At 43.4% G+C, this 14,194-nt stretch overlaps 1 protein-coding gene across 4 annotated transcripts; it reads left to right on the plus strand.

Annotated features, from left to right (window-relative positions):
* The first annotated feature begins 2,803 nt into the window (after positions 1-2,803).
* Positions 2,804-13,050, plus strand: GJB6 (gap junction protein beta 6). 4 transcript variants are annotated; one of them, XM_038573517.1, is made up of 3 exons: positions 2,825-3,028; positions 5,405-5,555; positions 11,545-13,050. In XM_038573517.1, the coding sequence occupies exon 3, from the start codon at positions 11,560-11,562 to the stop codon at positions 12,343-12,345; it is 786 nt and encodes a 261-aa protein (XP_038429445.1). In that variant the 5' UTR covers positions 2,825-3,028; positions 5,405-5,555; positions 11,545-11,559; the 3' UTR covers positions 12,346-13,050. The 4 variants fall into 4 exon arrangements, with proteins under 4 accessions (XP_038429447.1, XP_038429445.1, XP_038429446.1 ...); XM_038573518.1 differs by lacking the exon at positions 2,825-3,028 and adding an exon at positions 3,406-3,814; XM_038573516.1 differs by lacking the exon at positions 2,825-3,028 and adding an exon at positions 4,159-4,300.
* Positions 13,051-14,194: the final 1,144 nt, after the last annotated feature.

Raw genomic sequence — 14,194 nt, forward strand, 5'->3', positions numbered from 1 at the left:
GCCAAAGGCAGGCGCCAAACCACTGCGCCACCCAGGGATCCCAGTTTTTTGGTTTTTTTTAAAAAGAGTCTGTTTCTAGGTTCGATGTAATGGAAGTGTTGAATCACTATAATGCACACCTGAAACTAACATAACACTGTATATTAACTATCCTGGAAATGAAATGAAATACATGAGGAAAAATAAAAACTGATATCTTTTTAAAAATCAAAAAGCGAAGAAGATCCATAACTAGCATGTTTCCAAGTATGGTTCTCAGACCACCTATATCAGCAATACTCAAGATAATTGATAAAAATGAAAGTTCCTGGGCTCACCCAAGATCCACAAAAGTAGATTCCCAGGAACCTGTATAGTATCATATTATCCTTTCAACAACATCTCACATAACTTTTGCACACAGATTTGAAAAATAAAACTAGAAAACTCTTGAGATGGGAACTGTCTCCTCCATGTCCTCAGCCTAATATAGGTCTGCTCAATATAGGCTCTTCTTGTTGCACACAGTTCTCTCCCTTCCAGGTGTCTGATACTATGTCAGTTCCAAGGAAGAGTCCCTGTGCCCTACTTCCACCTTAGACTGTGAGTCTGTACCAGCAGCCAACAGGGAGGAGTATGAGGAGTGGGGGCACTGGTGGGTAGTAGGGGCTGGAGTCTCCTTTGTTCTCTATGTAAAAGCAGGAGAGGTCACTCAGAGAAATTATAGATTTTCAAAAGAGTATCTCACCATCATCCCTCCAAATCTCCTGGTATTGCAAAGAAAGATCCACACTCCACAATTTGTGCAGATTAAATTTATGGCTTCTGGAAATCATCATTGAGAGACAGAGGGAAGATATCCATCAAATGAGTTTCACGACATTGATTACAACCAGGACTGGAAAAACATAGCTTTCAGAATCGTGTGATACTGTTAAGTGGACAGTACGACTGTAATCAGCTCTGGAAGGCTTTTCCATGTTTGTCACACAGCTCACAACCCAGTCAACACTCTAGATGCCTTTGGTTCTCATCAGCGTAAAATCTTTAACTTCAGTTTTCAAATGAACACCTCAACAAGTCTGTACATTTATATAATCCATATTAAATTTCTGCAGCAATGGGACCATCTGATAAGTGAAAACTGATTGGGGATTAAACATTAAGAGGTAAATGACAAAGTGAAAAGCCATAGATCATCTGAACAGGAACAGGGATACTTCTGCACAGTGTTGAAATGGACACCTGAGCAAAGGTAACTAACACATTCTCTGTGACTACTTTAGTTCAAAAGTTCTTTCCTGGGAGAGTCCTGATACAACTTCCATTGGTCCAGAATATAAATGCCCAAACACAGTGCTGTGTGGAAGCAGCTGTAAGGGGCGGGAATGTGGACAGTCATGCTCTAGGAACAAAAGCCATTTCCAGGATTATCTGCTATGTTGCTTGGGTTTTGCCAAGCAATATGCAAATACTCATGGAGCAGCATCTACTATGTGCAAAGTACTTTACCTAGTGTTGTTGGTGGGAATGCAAAAAGGCTTAACCTGTTTATAATTCCCAAAGAGGTTTACAGTCTGCTATTATAATTGAATTATGTTACTATGCAAACTCAGGTACATTTGTTTGAGGGGAATGATGGAGAAGACTAGGAAAGAGGGCAGGAGAGGACCAGCCAGACCTTAAGCTGATGGAACATTCAAGGCACAGGCTACATGAAGACAGCAAGTATGTCTAATGAAAAAGCCTAAAACAGGTTTTTGCATATCTCCAACCTTACATTCAAGGCCATTCCAGGGCCCCTCAAAGTGTTTTTATAGTTATTTGAGGCAGGGCAATTCTCTGAGAATCTTGTTCTCCTCAAAGTATTTTGGGAGGTAGATCTCTATAGTCATGGTTCATTTTTCAAGACCTTAAAGAGACACTTTAAGAACCACCACTAACTCTGTTGTATGAGAGAATATGACCCAACAACTAGTGTATGTATGGTTTAGGTGGGAACATTTAATCACCAACCAATTTTATGAAATAAGCAAGTCATACACCTCTTGTCTGATGTAGAACAGGTTTGAACCTGTGCAGCCGGGTCCCTAAACAGCTCCCAATATTTCTACCCCACCAGCCCCTGCGCCTACCCTAGGTGATCGAAGCCCTGTCTGTGAAAGGAAGGCGCCAGTGGGGTCCTTAAGTGCTGCGCCAGGCGAGCCAACAAAGCCTCACTCTGCTTCCCGTGGAGGAGGTGTCAAAGGATGGAGGGAACTAATAAAAATAACCTTGTCATTATGGTCATTAATGGTCACTAATTAATAGAAAACAACAGTCACTGTGCCTCCAGGCTTCTCTAGGAGAAGGCGGTGCACGGGTACCCAGAGGGCTAGGAGACAGTGTCCAGAAAAAAAAAAAAAAAAAAAAGGAGGATGCGTCCTGGCCAAAACACAACCTGCCTCTAACACTGTTTCCAACGAGTCCACCTCCTTCGGGAACTTCTCTAATGGCTGCGGACCCACTCGCTCGGTCCCTTTCCCTAAGGCACCTGCCCAGGAGACCCCGGTTCTCAGTCGAGCGGCCTCCCACCTGGAGCGCGGGCTCTGCCAGCGAACCCTCGGAGCGGCAGGAGAAGCGGGCCCCCCATCCTTCCAGGACCAGGTGGGGCCAGCTCCCTGCACCCCCGAGGGAGGGCCAGCCCTGCACCCCCAGCGCCCGGTGTCCAGCCCTCTCTCTCCGCGCCCCCGAGGGAGGGCCAGTCCTGCACCCCGCGCCCCGGGGCGGGCGCGCGTCGGAATTCCGCGCTCTCGCCTCTCGCAGTCGCGGGGAAGCGTCAGGGCAGAGGCGGGGTGGGGCGCGGTTAAAAGGCGCTGCAGGTGGGAGCCAGGCCGGCACCCGAAGCCGAGCCAGAGCACCGACCGCACACTCCTGACACCGGCCCGAAAGCCGGGGCGCCCAGGCCGACCTGCTGCCCGGCTGCAGCCGAGGGCGCCGCCCTGCGCGGAGAGCTCCGCGCCCCCGGGACCCCGGGACCCCGGGACCCCGCCGCCGCCCCGCCGAGCAGGTAAGCGCGCGCCAGGCACGGGCCCCTGACCGCTGGCCGCTGCCTCCGGGCACCCGAGCGGCGAGGTCCGCAGCCCGCCGCGGCCGCCTCTCTCGCCCCCTCGCCCTCGTTGGCCACCGCTCACAGGTGGGCCCGGTGCCGCGGGGCGCAGTCGCCCTCGGGTGGCGGGGCGGCGGGAGGCCGGGTGGCCGCGCTCGGGGGTTGCCTGGGGCAACCTTATCTGCGGCGGATCCGCATCCTCCCGCGCCCGCCGAGGCCCCGCCGCGCTCGGCCCCGCGCTGCCTGGCGCCCTCTGCGCAGCCGGAGGAACGAGGACCGACGGGTTGGACTTTTGCCCTAGATGGTCCCCCTTCGACCTGCACAACAGGTTTTTATAAATATACCGCATGGTGTGTGTGAGCGAGGGTGTGGACCTGTGCCCCTTTCTCCCACTTCCTTTGCTGCGTTTGGGATTTTCTTTGCTTTTATGGAACACTGCGAGTCCGGCCTGGATTTGGTAAAGGAAAGCTGGTTCCGCCGGGCGAGGGGACGAGTCACAGGCAGAACTGACCCGTCTGGCTGCATGATGGATGCCCAAGGAACTTGGGAAACGCAAATGACAATAATACAATTACTGGACTATTACTGGACAATAGTAATTGTCATTGGTGACACATCTCAGTTAAGAGGTGGAGGCACCAGAAGGTACTTCCTGTCTAGTGACAGAGAGCAGTCCCAGGTGTTACCTGGCTTCGAGGGTTCTGACTGGCTTGGCCTCCCTTTCTGGAGCGCAGGACTGAACCTGAGGTGAGTGTGGCCTGAATGCAGCTCTGCGCGCCTGGAGTGCACCCCTGTGGGGACCGCAGTGTCCCCTTGGTGGAATCCTGCTATCAGTGGAGTGCCAAATCATCGTTGTCCTTTCCCTTCAGTAGACTTTATGCCATAGAAGTATTTTCTTGCCCCAGTTCTAGTAGAATCTAACCAGCGTTCCAGAAGAGAATGTCCTGCCCCAATGCAGTTTCCTTAGAATTGCAGGATCCTGCTCAAAACTGCTCCTGTGGAGAGCTTTGTCTGTTGTTTGGATCAGGCAAAGTCTTTGGGGGTGTTGTTTGAGCCCTGCCAAGGAGGGGAGAAGGAAGTTATGAAGAGAGAACATCAACACCCTGTAGCCTGGGGTGAGGGGGCGGGGAGCAGGGTTCCCCAGCACCTTCCCAGCAGTGACCCAGACTGGGAAGACACTAGTCAGACCCGCTGCTTCACTTGGGTTTTATTTTAAAGCCAATCCTGGTGCAGGTAACAGTGACTTTATTTTCCTTTTCTGACGTTTTTCTTCTGAATTACAATAGCTTTAAGAAAGAAAAGAACTGCAGGTCTGACTAAACAAACAGTTCAGTAAGGGTGAAAGGAAAATTTCTACTTGCAAACCCTTGACCATGCATCTTCGATTCAAACTGAATATTCTAGGAGCTATGAGTGGTTTGTAGACATTAGTTAAAATCTTAAATAGAATAAAATTGTGGGAAAATAATTTTCAACACAAGCTTCTTGGCCATGAGGACGTAATCTGTCCAATGGCTGCATTATGATTTATTAAGATTTCTGTTTTACTTGCTTGAACCGTGAGAATGGAACTGGGTTCCACTGAGCACCTTTTCCTTTTTTATTTTCATGGTCACTCAACTCAAGTTAGACTGAAATATTTGGAAAGGACGAAGGTTTGCTTTGACAGAGACTGCTTAATGGAAAATGCTTTAACTCTTTGACTTCTTAAATGGATTAAGAAATACATGTAACTCTATGAATTATCCATGTTTATGTTTAGACTCCAGACATAGAAAAAGTTCTTTCATTTTTATTGAGTTAATTTTGAAGAAGTAAGTAAATCCTAAATCCATTTTATCACTAGCCGTTACTCTGAAAGGACGATTGATGAAATTTTGAGTCATTAAATTTAAAAATCAGAGATAAGGTTGTCCCTTGGATGACCTGAGCTTTCTAGAGACAATAGACATAGATTCTTCTTGAGTAAAGAGTTTGAGTTTTTTTGTTTGTTTGTTTGTTTTTTGTTTTTTTTTAGACTGCTGATTTAGGGGAAAGAGGAGCATATCCAGTTTCTCAAACTTCCTTACTTTTTTTCTTAATTGCTCAAGGAATGGACTTGGGGTTTGGGGTTGGGTAATATTGTTATTATTATTTTGGTAGCAAAGAATCTACACTAAAGATTTTATTTTTATTTTATTAATATTCAAAGTATGAAGCATCAGGAAGCTGGTAGTCTCTAGACTTCCCTCCTAACAGTTCTGGAGATAAAGAAAAACTACCCACAAAGGTCACACAATAGTCACATAGGGCATAGTTTAAGAAATATGGTCACATCTATTATTTTTCTCTCAACAGGTGACATCCTCCCTGAACTAAAACTGCACAAAGAATTATATTCATGTCATTACTGTGCTACATTGGCTTCTAGGCACTCAAATGGTGTAGAAGAAAGCCTGAAGCCCTTGAGGAGGGAACACTGCCTAATTCTTCTCCAGGCCAATAAGCTGTGAGTCCTTGGAAGGAAGGCCCAAATGTGCTTATTTTGCTTTGACATTGTTTTTTTATCAATATAAAACTCCTCAACTAGTCAGAGCTAATGTGGAAACCATGAAGAATGTGTTTTGTTCTCAAGTATATCAAATATTCAATGAATAAGTTTGAAAGAGTCATCCAAAGGGCAATAGAACTTCCTAGAAAGACATTTTCCACCTCTTGGTGTCTACCAAGGGGTAACACTATAATTTTAAAGCTTTAGTTTTGGTTCTGTCATCAGTGAAACTAAAATGGCATCATTAAGTAAATTGGTTATGATTAAATTCTTAAGTTTTAAAACAATCAAGAAATTTTGTTACTTAAATTATTTGAAGTGTACAAAGGAAGGACACTCTATCTTCATAATGCTGTGTGTATCATCAGAAATAAGATCAATGGTTTACTTATTCTTAGAGCTAAGTATTCCTGACTGGAGCTTTAGTATCAAGAATGCAACATGGAGTTATTCACCAGCATTAGTTGTACCACGAAACCAAAGACAGTTTACCTTTGTAACTTGAAGTGTAACCACATTTTTTTTTTTTTTTGAGAGAAAGAGAGCACAAGCAGGTGAGGGACAGAGGGAGAAGGAGAGAGAGAATCTTAAGCAGGATCCACACTCAGTAGCACAGAGCCAGATGCAGGAGCTGGAGGCAGGGCTCCATCTCAGGACTCTGAGATCATGATCCTGAGATCATGACCTGAGCCAAAATCGAGTTGAAGGCTTAACCCACTGAGCCACCCAGGTACCCCAAAGTATAATCACATTCTTGTATGGAGACAAGACTACAGAAGCTAGGCAAATGTATTCTTTCCCTAAAAGAGAGCCAGAGGGGCACCAGTTAACTTCTCTGTTTGCAAAGAAACAGTTAATATTTTACTTTTTATTGAAAAAGCTCTTCCCATTGGCTGCAGGCCAGCTTGAAGCCTGAGAGAAAGGAGGTATTTTGCTTACTAATACTAACTGCAAAGAGTTCCAACGGATGCAGTTGTTTTGGAAAGGAATTTTCAGAGCATTCAGCCTTCAAATCTTCTACACCCAAAATGTTGATGGAACGCTACCCCAGGAGTTATGTTTTTATAGGGAGAGGCTGGGGAGGGTTGGGCCAGTGAGCAGTCTCTTCCCCCAGAGAGAAGAAGCCACAAGTGGCTTCAACCTACTGCAAGGTCAGGAAGAACAAGTGGAGCCAAATATCCTCCTTTCCAACTTGTTGAATCTTCTACCCTCTGTCAGCTCCTTCCTCTTCTGGGCCCCTCAAGGGGGAAGAGCGTCCTGGGGGCAGGTGACTGCAGCGAAGGGTCAGAAAGCTTGGGGCAGTCCATTTCCCTGACTGACTCCCAGTAGTTGTGAGGCAAGTTGTCCTTCTGCTCTTAGCGCATGGACGATGATACACGGGACCCATGCCTAAGATCCTCAGGATGTGTACTAGACAAAGGAATCAAAAGAGCAGCTCTCACTGGAGGAAACATGGGGTCACATTCACGGAGTGACTTCCCTGCAGCGCAGTTCTGGCAAGGGAATGATGGAGAGTGTGCAGAACAGGGCTTCTTGTCATTTCTACGGTGATATGTAATGGGGCCTTTAATACTGCAGATCAGCTGGTTTGTCTTTAGCCTCATTGTCTTGAGTGACCAGTAGGCTGGACACACTTGTATTTGGGTTTAATCACTCATTTTTCTTAGTGACTTAGGCATCTCTTTTTCTCCCTTTAAAAGGAAGGGGGGGAAATTGCTGATTTTTAATGGAAGTCAAAGGTATTGTAAAAATAGATTATTTTCTGTTCAGCTTTGCTACTTTGATAGAACTTCAGAATGTGTCATTTGGGTACCCAGAGAAGTCAAAAGAAATAAAACCACTAACATCATAATTGTCCCTGTTTTTTTAAGAAGGAAAAGTCCCTAAGGCACAGATGTCAAGGATCCTGCTTCTAGAAAGCTAGGACTATGTTCTTGTGGGGAAATTCTGCCCTCCTGACCTCTCCCATGGCTTCGGCCTCTCCGAATTCATTCAGATTGAGTTATCCTTTTTCACCTTGTTCGGTTTGCTTGCTATACAGGCAGGTAATGGGTGGCCACAGGTGTGCCATTGTTCGGTAGGGCTGTTGATAAAGAACTCAGAGAAAAACAGCCTTCTTACCTGTGGAGGAGTTTAAATCCTCGGCACTTTGGAGGGTTTGAGAAAATGTGAACTTCTTTTTGATAAGTCAAAAACTTGCTGATTGGACACTTAAACCAAATTGCAATGGGGAATATTTATTGGGAGAACATCTTTATCAACAAATAGGATTTTCCCCCTAGGTGAATAGCTGTGTAAAATATGTTTAACCATTAAGATGTATGTGTTCCTACCTCCTGAAATGCTTCCAGGATGGAGCAGCAGCAATTAAGAAAATTTATTGTAATGACTTTCATTATAGACTAAAAATTATTGTATAATTCATATTATCCAAGGTGAGTTTTTTAAAAAGATTTATTTATATATTTTAGAGAAAGAGAGTGGCAGGAGCAGAGGAAGAGATGAGAGAAATACGAGCAGACTCTGAGCTAAGCGCTGAGCTCAATCTCATCACCCTGAGATAAAACCTGAGCCTCTGACTTAACCAACAGTGACACCCAGGCACTCCCCAAGATGAGTTTTTAAAATCAAAGATACACTTACTGTAGACTTTAAAAATCTCTTTCTCAGAAGGTAGACACTGGCTCCACACCTCTCGTACCATGCTTTTAGAAATAATTTTTTAAAGAATTTCTCTTTGATAAAGTAGGGGAAGAGTCTCTGCCTTTTCTCTGTTATCAGTTAAAATTATGCCTTGTGCTAGAGCACAAGAAGCATCGTGCCCACCCCATTCTTTTCTTTTGGCTCAAATATCTTACTTTTCTTTCTTTTTCACATTTTTTATTCTATTTTATTTTTTGGCCTAAATAGTGATTAAATATTTTGACATCGTTGCTGCAAACTTGGGCCCCTTCTCTTGTGTGTGGCAACCAGGGTTGTCTTCCCTTTTCTTGTTGCTTGAAAATCTGAGCTCCTCAGTGCTCCTGGAAGTTTCTCCATCCCTTAGCTGATGGCCTCAGAACTGTATGACACACTTAGGAGTTCTTGTTTCCACCCCAACCCCCTTTTCAAGTCTTTAGCTATGTAATTCTACCTGTCTTTTCATTTTCTTTTTCTTTTTTTCTTTTTGTCTTTTCATTTTCATTGAAAAAAATTAATATGCTTCCCTAAAGCCTAGGCTAAATTAAAATCATAATTAGCATTTTCTCATTTCTGCCACAATGTAAGCTTTCAGCTCAATTTTAGTTTGGATTTAAGAATTCAAATGTTCTTGTCATATTCTGTGTTAAAACGTTTCATGCTCCATGACATTTGAACAACTTTTAAGATCTATAAACATTTCAAAGTCCTTCAGTTCTTTCCGGCCAGTGCAGTAGGAATAGGCTGGTATATGCACTAAATCTTTCAAAACTATTTCTCCAGTTCCTTATTCCCAACTCCACCTCCTTTGCTTTGGTGTTGGCCTGCAGGGTCTGGGAGCCCTGAATAGTCTGAGGGTGCTAGTTTGTTAAGTGCTGTTTTTTGACTCCTTCTTAGGGATTATTCAAGGAAAAAATAAGCATCTGTGAAATTCCATGATCACTAATTATCCTGTCTTCTGGTGACTCCGTTAATCAAGTGCAAGTACAGTTGCAGAAGTACAGCCACATTGTGTCCTCCTCATTTTTTTCTTGTTAAGATGTTATGTGCTTCCTCCTTGCATAGTTGCAATCTAACACCTTCAAATTCATAGGATGGGAATGCATCTCTGGAAGCTCTCCCCTGTGCCTCTTGCTGCAACACCCCACCCACCCACCCCCCCACCCCACCCCCCCGCATCCCCCATCTGCTCTGCAGCTCTGTTCAGAACCTGCTCAGTGCTGGGAACTGGACTGTGCCTTGGGATGCAAAGATGAAATAGTTAACATCTGTATACAGTAGGCAATAAATGCTTATGGGAGTCTTGGTGATTGTTATTTACTTGGCTTGGCAATGTGGTGGCAAGGAGGGGTTTTCCTATAATTGGCCTCTATATGCTTTGGTAAGAGAAGGCAGGGAAGAAACTCATGATGTGGAAATTTCTAGCTAGGCCTCTGCTTGCCCTTCCCTCACCCTCAATAGCATGTGCCCCCTACTTCCACTGCCCAGTTCAGACAGAAAAGGAATCCACACACACATGTAATGTGGATGATGGCATTGTTTCCTTAGGCCTATATGTCTTTCTGAGAAAAAGGTGATGTCTCAAAAACCAAAGGGCAAAAATGAATTTCTCAGAAAGCCAACTAAAGTGGAAGTCTACCTTTCGTAATACAGGACTGGCTGACTTTATTAGTGTCAACAAAGGATCTTGCTTCTGGGGCACACATTAGCACCTCATCCAGAGACTCAGTGCTGAGCACTCCTGAAGGAACGGAGCCTGCCTTCATTTACCCAGTTGCTTCGAAGAGCAACATGTGTGATGCAGAGCTGTGGGCAGGACATGGGGCCTGGGGAAGTCAAGGGTCAGCCTGAGGAGAAGCCTGCCCCCGGTATGCAGTCAAATACAAGAAAGTCTCCCTAAGACAGATTGATGAAAGGACTTTGGCGGCTCCCTCATCCCCTAAAAGGTTTGACAATTGTGTGAGCCTGTTTTTCTGAAGAGAAGGTCTTCACTTTCAAAAGATTCTCAGAGTTCTTTTCTTTCTTTCTTTCTTTCTTTCTTTCTTTCTTTCTTTCTTTCTTTCTTTCTTTCTTTCTTTTCTTTCTTTTTCTTTCTTTCTTCTTTCTTTCTTTCTCTTTCTTTCTTTCTTTCTTTCTTTCTTTCTTTCTTTCTTCTTTCTTCTTCTTTCTTTCTTTCTTTTCTTTCTTTTTATCCAAATGCTGATTAATTCTCTAGTCTTCTATGGCAATGTAGGGTAAGAAGGCATCTGTTCGAATTGTAGCAAAAGTTCCTGTGGGAGTCAAGAATGTTTTCTCTCAGGATGTTAAATCAGTGCATTAGTAGGAAGAGGCTCTGCACTGCTGGTTCCTTCGTCCATGGCTCTAGGGGTGCAGGACTAGGGAGGGAAAGCTAGCAGTGGCCCTGGTTACCGTGGAGAGCCACAGAGCGCTTTTTGTAAAAGCTTGTGATTCTCATTCAGAAGGGAGCCTTTCTGTAGTGTGTGACATTATGCCTCCTTAAGAGCACATGATTTCAGCAAATGATGTTATTCCAACTAGAAAACATAAATATATTGTGTAAACTAGCAAGTATTGGGGTCTCTTACCCCTTTCTAGTCCACTAGTTACACATTATGTCATTCCAGTGATTTTTTTTTTTTTTTTTTTTGTCTTCGATAAGCCATTGAATGAATAAGACCTATTGTGGGACTTCTGTGATCTCTTGGGCAAAATGAAACTGATGCAGTACTTAGACGCATGGTGCTTAAAAGAAAATTGGGAAATGTTACTTGTTTATCTGACTTCCTGGATTAATGTCAAGCAGCAACCTAACATATAACCTGAATTCAGTTGAATCAGGATGATCTGAACCCCCCACCCCCACCCCGCAACAGTTATTTCTGGTTCAAATATGTTAGAATGATTTTAGAGAGGGCCTTCCCTACCAGAAAACCTACTAGCCACCTAGGTTATAAGATATCACACCATACTTGTTTTTTTAAAAGATTTTACTTACTTGAGAGAGAGGGCACAAAGGGGAGGGGGATAGGGGCAGAGGAAGAGAGAAGCAGACTCACCGCTGAGCAAAGAGCCCAACTTGGGGCTCCATCCCAGAACCCTGAGATTACAACCTGAGTTAAAAGCAGATGCTAAACCGACTGAGCTACCCAGGCACCCTTTGCAGCATACTTTAAGAGAAATTTGCTTGAGTCTATAATATAATTATACTATTTTATAAAATCAAAGGAACTTTCCATTGGTTAACCTTTGCTAATTTTTGTCTGTTTAGGAATAAGCCAACACGATGGACTGGGGTACTCTACACACTTTCATCGGGGGTGTGAACAAACACTCCACCAGCATCGGGAAGGTATGGATCACCGTCATCTTCATTTTTCGTGTCATGATCCTTGTAGTGGCTGCTCAAGAAGTGTGGGGCGATGAACAGGAAGATTTTGTCTGCAACACTCTGCAACCAGGTTGCAAAAATGTGTGCTATGACCACTTTTTCCCTGTGTCTCACATCCGGCTGTGGGCTCTGCAACTCATCTTTGTCTCCACCCCAGCCCTGCTGGTCGCGATGCATGTCGCCTACTACAGACATGAGACTGCCCGCAAATTTAGGCGAGGAGAGAAAAGAAATGAATTCAAAGACTTAGAAGACATTAAAAAGCAGAAGGTTCGGATAGAGGGGTCCCTGTGGTGGACGTACACCAGCAGCATCTTTTTCCGAATCATCTTTGAAGCATCCTTTATGTATGTGTTTTACTTCCTTTACAATGGGTACCACCTGCCCTGGGTGTTGAAATGTGGGATTGACCCTTGCCCCAACCTTGTAGACTGTTTTATCTCTAGACCTACTGAGAAAACCGTGTTTACCATTTTTATGATTTCTGCATCTGTGATTTGCATGCTGCTTAATGTGGCGGAATTGTGTTACCTGCTGCTGAAAGTATGTTTTAGGAGATCAAAAAGAACACAGACACAAAGAAATCACCCCAATCATGCCCTAAAAGAGAGTAAGCAAAATGAAATGAATGAGCTGATTTCAGACAGTGGTCAAAATGCCATCACAGGCTTTCCAAGTTAAACATTTCAAAGCACTATGTAGCTGCTTCATAACAAAAGTGGTGCCTTCTGAAGGCAGGTCCCACCTGAAAGTCCCGTCTCTAGGCTGAAGACTTCATCTTTATAAATACTTTCATAATACATAGATACTTAACTTTTTGTAGAATAATTGTTCCATTGATATGAAACATAATCAAATATGTGGTCCATCTCTGAAAACTAAGACAGGATTAGAACTGTGCTTTAACATGTTTAAGTGGACTGTCTGACATACTAGGTATTTCCTGAAAATTTAAGTGTGTAATTGTTTTGATAAAGAACATTTATCTAGAAATTGATACTTGACTAGAAAAAAATATTTTTAAAGGACTGAATGTTTTAGTTCTGACTTTGAATTTATATAAAGTATTTTTATAATGACTGGTCTTTCTTACCTGGGAAAACATATGATGTTAGTTTTAGAGTTATGCTGTATCTAAATTTTGAACTTACAAAGAATCTATCTTGTTGTAAATAGTATTTTGCATTGTCTATTGACAAATTTATGGACTATCATGATACTTTTAAGGTAGAAATTGTTCATTGTACAATATATTTTTATCACTTTCTGTATACAGAGCTGTATGGAAGTAGGAAGTTTTTTAAAACTAGACGATTTGCGATCATTGTGAACAGCTAACATGAATGTGCTCACCTCAATAAAGATTAGCCCCATTGCTTAAGCCTTCCTATGCATTATGAGTTTCTGCTCAGTCTGGGCCTCCACATGGTCATCCCTCATGTGGCATGATGAGTTGGTTGGGTGACTTTTGGTGGGCAGGCTGCTGGTTGTGCAGGTGGAGTTGCTGGGGAGTTCAACCTGGACTCTTGCATCCTCACATTAAATGAGAAGCTGAGCTTAGAAGCCCACCCAGTCCTTAGCTTGGAGAGGATGTGGCTGCTTTAGGACACAGAAAATGTCCTCTGGAAAAGTTCAGCCTTGATAGAGAGGATTGAGAGGAGTCAGCTGCAGCTCTCAGACAAAGATTGCCTCAAAGGACTCATTCATTACCTGAGTCCTTCAGACCCTGGTGACTAGGTAAGCACCCACAGCTTCACACCCACAGATAAGGAAACTTTTCTCTCCAGGGATTTCCAGATTGAATACAGATGCCTTTAGAGGGGGTGCTGGTGAGTCAGTCACAGACTAGTCACTCTGGAGAGGTAACACATACATCCACACATAAGAAAGCACTGTGTAAAGGGCCAACATTAGCATGGCATATTCTGCATGAGGAAACCTAATAAATAGTAAGTGTACACAAGAGAATAATAAGTGTACACATGTCAATATGGCACTATGATTCCAAAACCTCTCTCCAGAAAACAAAATATTCTTTTTCTTCAGGGTCCAAAGCAAATTCAAGACATATCATTTCACCCATAAATATCCTAGTACCAATCTATGAAAACCAAGAATTAACCTTTTAAAACAAAACTATAATCCTACCCTCACATTAAAAAATCTGGTTAGCACTCATAATTCCCAATGTCCTATAATGTTCTCTCTTTTTAAATAGCTATTCAAATGAGTATCAAATAAAGGATGAGAGGAAATATCAGGGGCAGATAAAACAGTCTTAGTAACAATTCCAATCTGTATCAAAGAGCAACTGCCCTCCCACCATAATCTTTGGACTCCTGGTCCCCCTTATGATAAGACCACCTAATCTGTACCTCCTTTCTTATTTTCCATCTCTTTTCTCTTCTCCAGTTTTTTTCTTGCTCTTGAACTCCCCTAGTGTTCTTTCCCTCTGGAGTTGTCTTTCCATACCATCCCATCAAGGTCAGGAGTGGTGATCACACCCTTTTTCCCCATCTACTTCTCAATA

Source organism: Canis lupus, chromosome 25 (genome assembly GCF_011100685.1).
Source record: "Canis lupus familiaris isolate Mischka breed German Shepherd chromosome 25, alternate assembly UU_Cfam_GSD_1.0, whole genome shotgun sequence".
Classification (NCBI taxonomy): domain Eukaryota; kingdom Metazoa; phylum Chordata; class Mammalia; order Carnivora; family Canidae; genus Canis; species Canis lupus.

Excerpts from the sequence above, each read along its gene's own strand:
- GJB6 (XM_038573519.1), top strand. The coding sequence starts at position 11,560 with ATGGACTGGGGTACTCTACACACTTTCATCGGGGGTGTGAACAAACAC.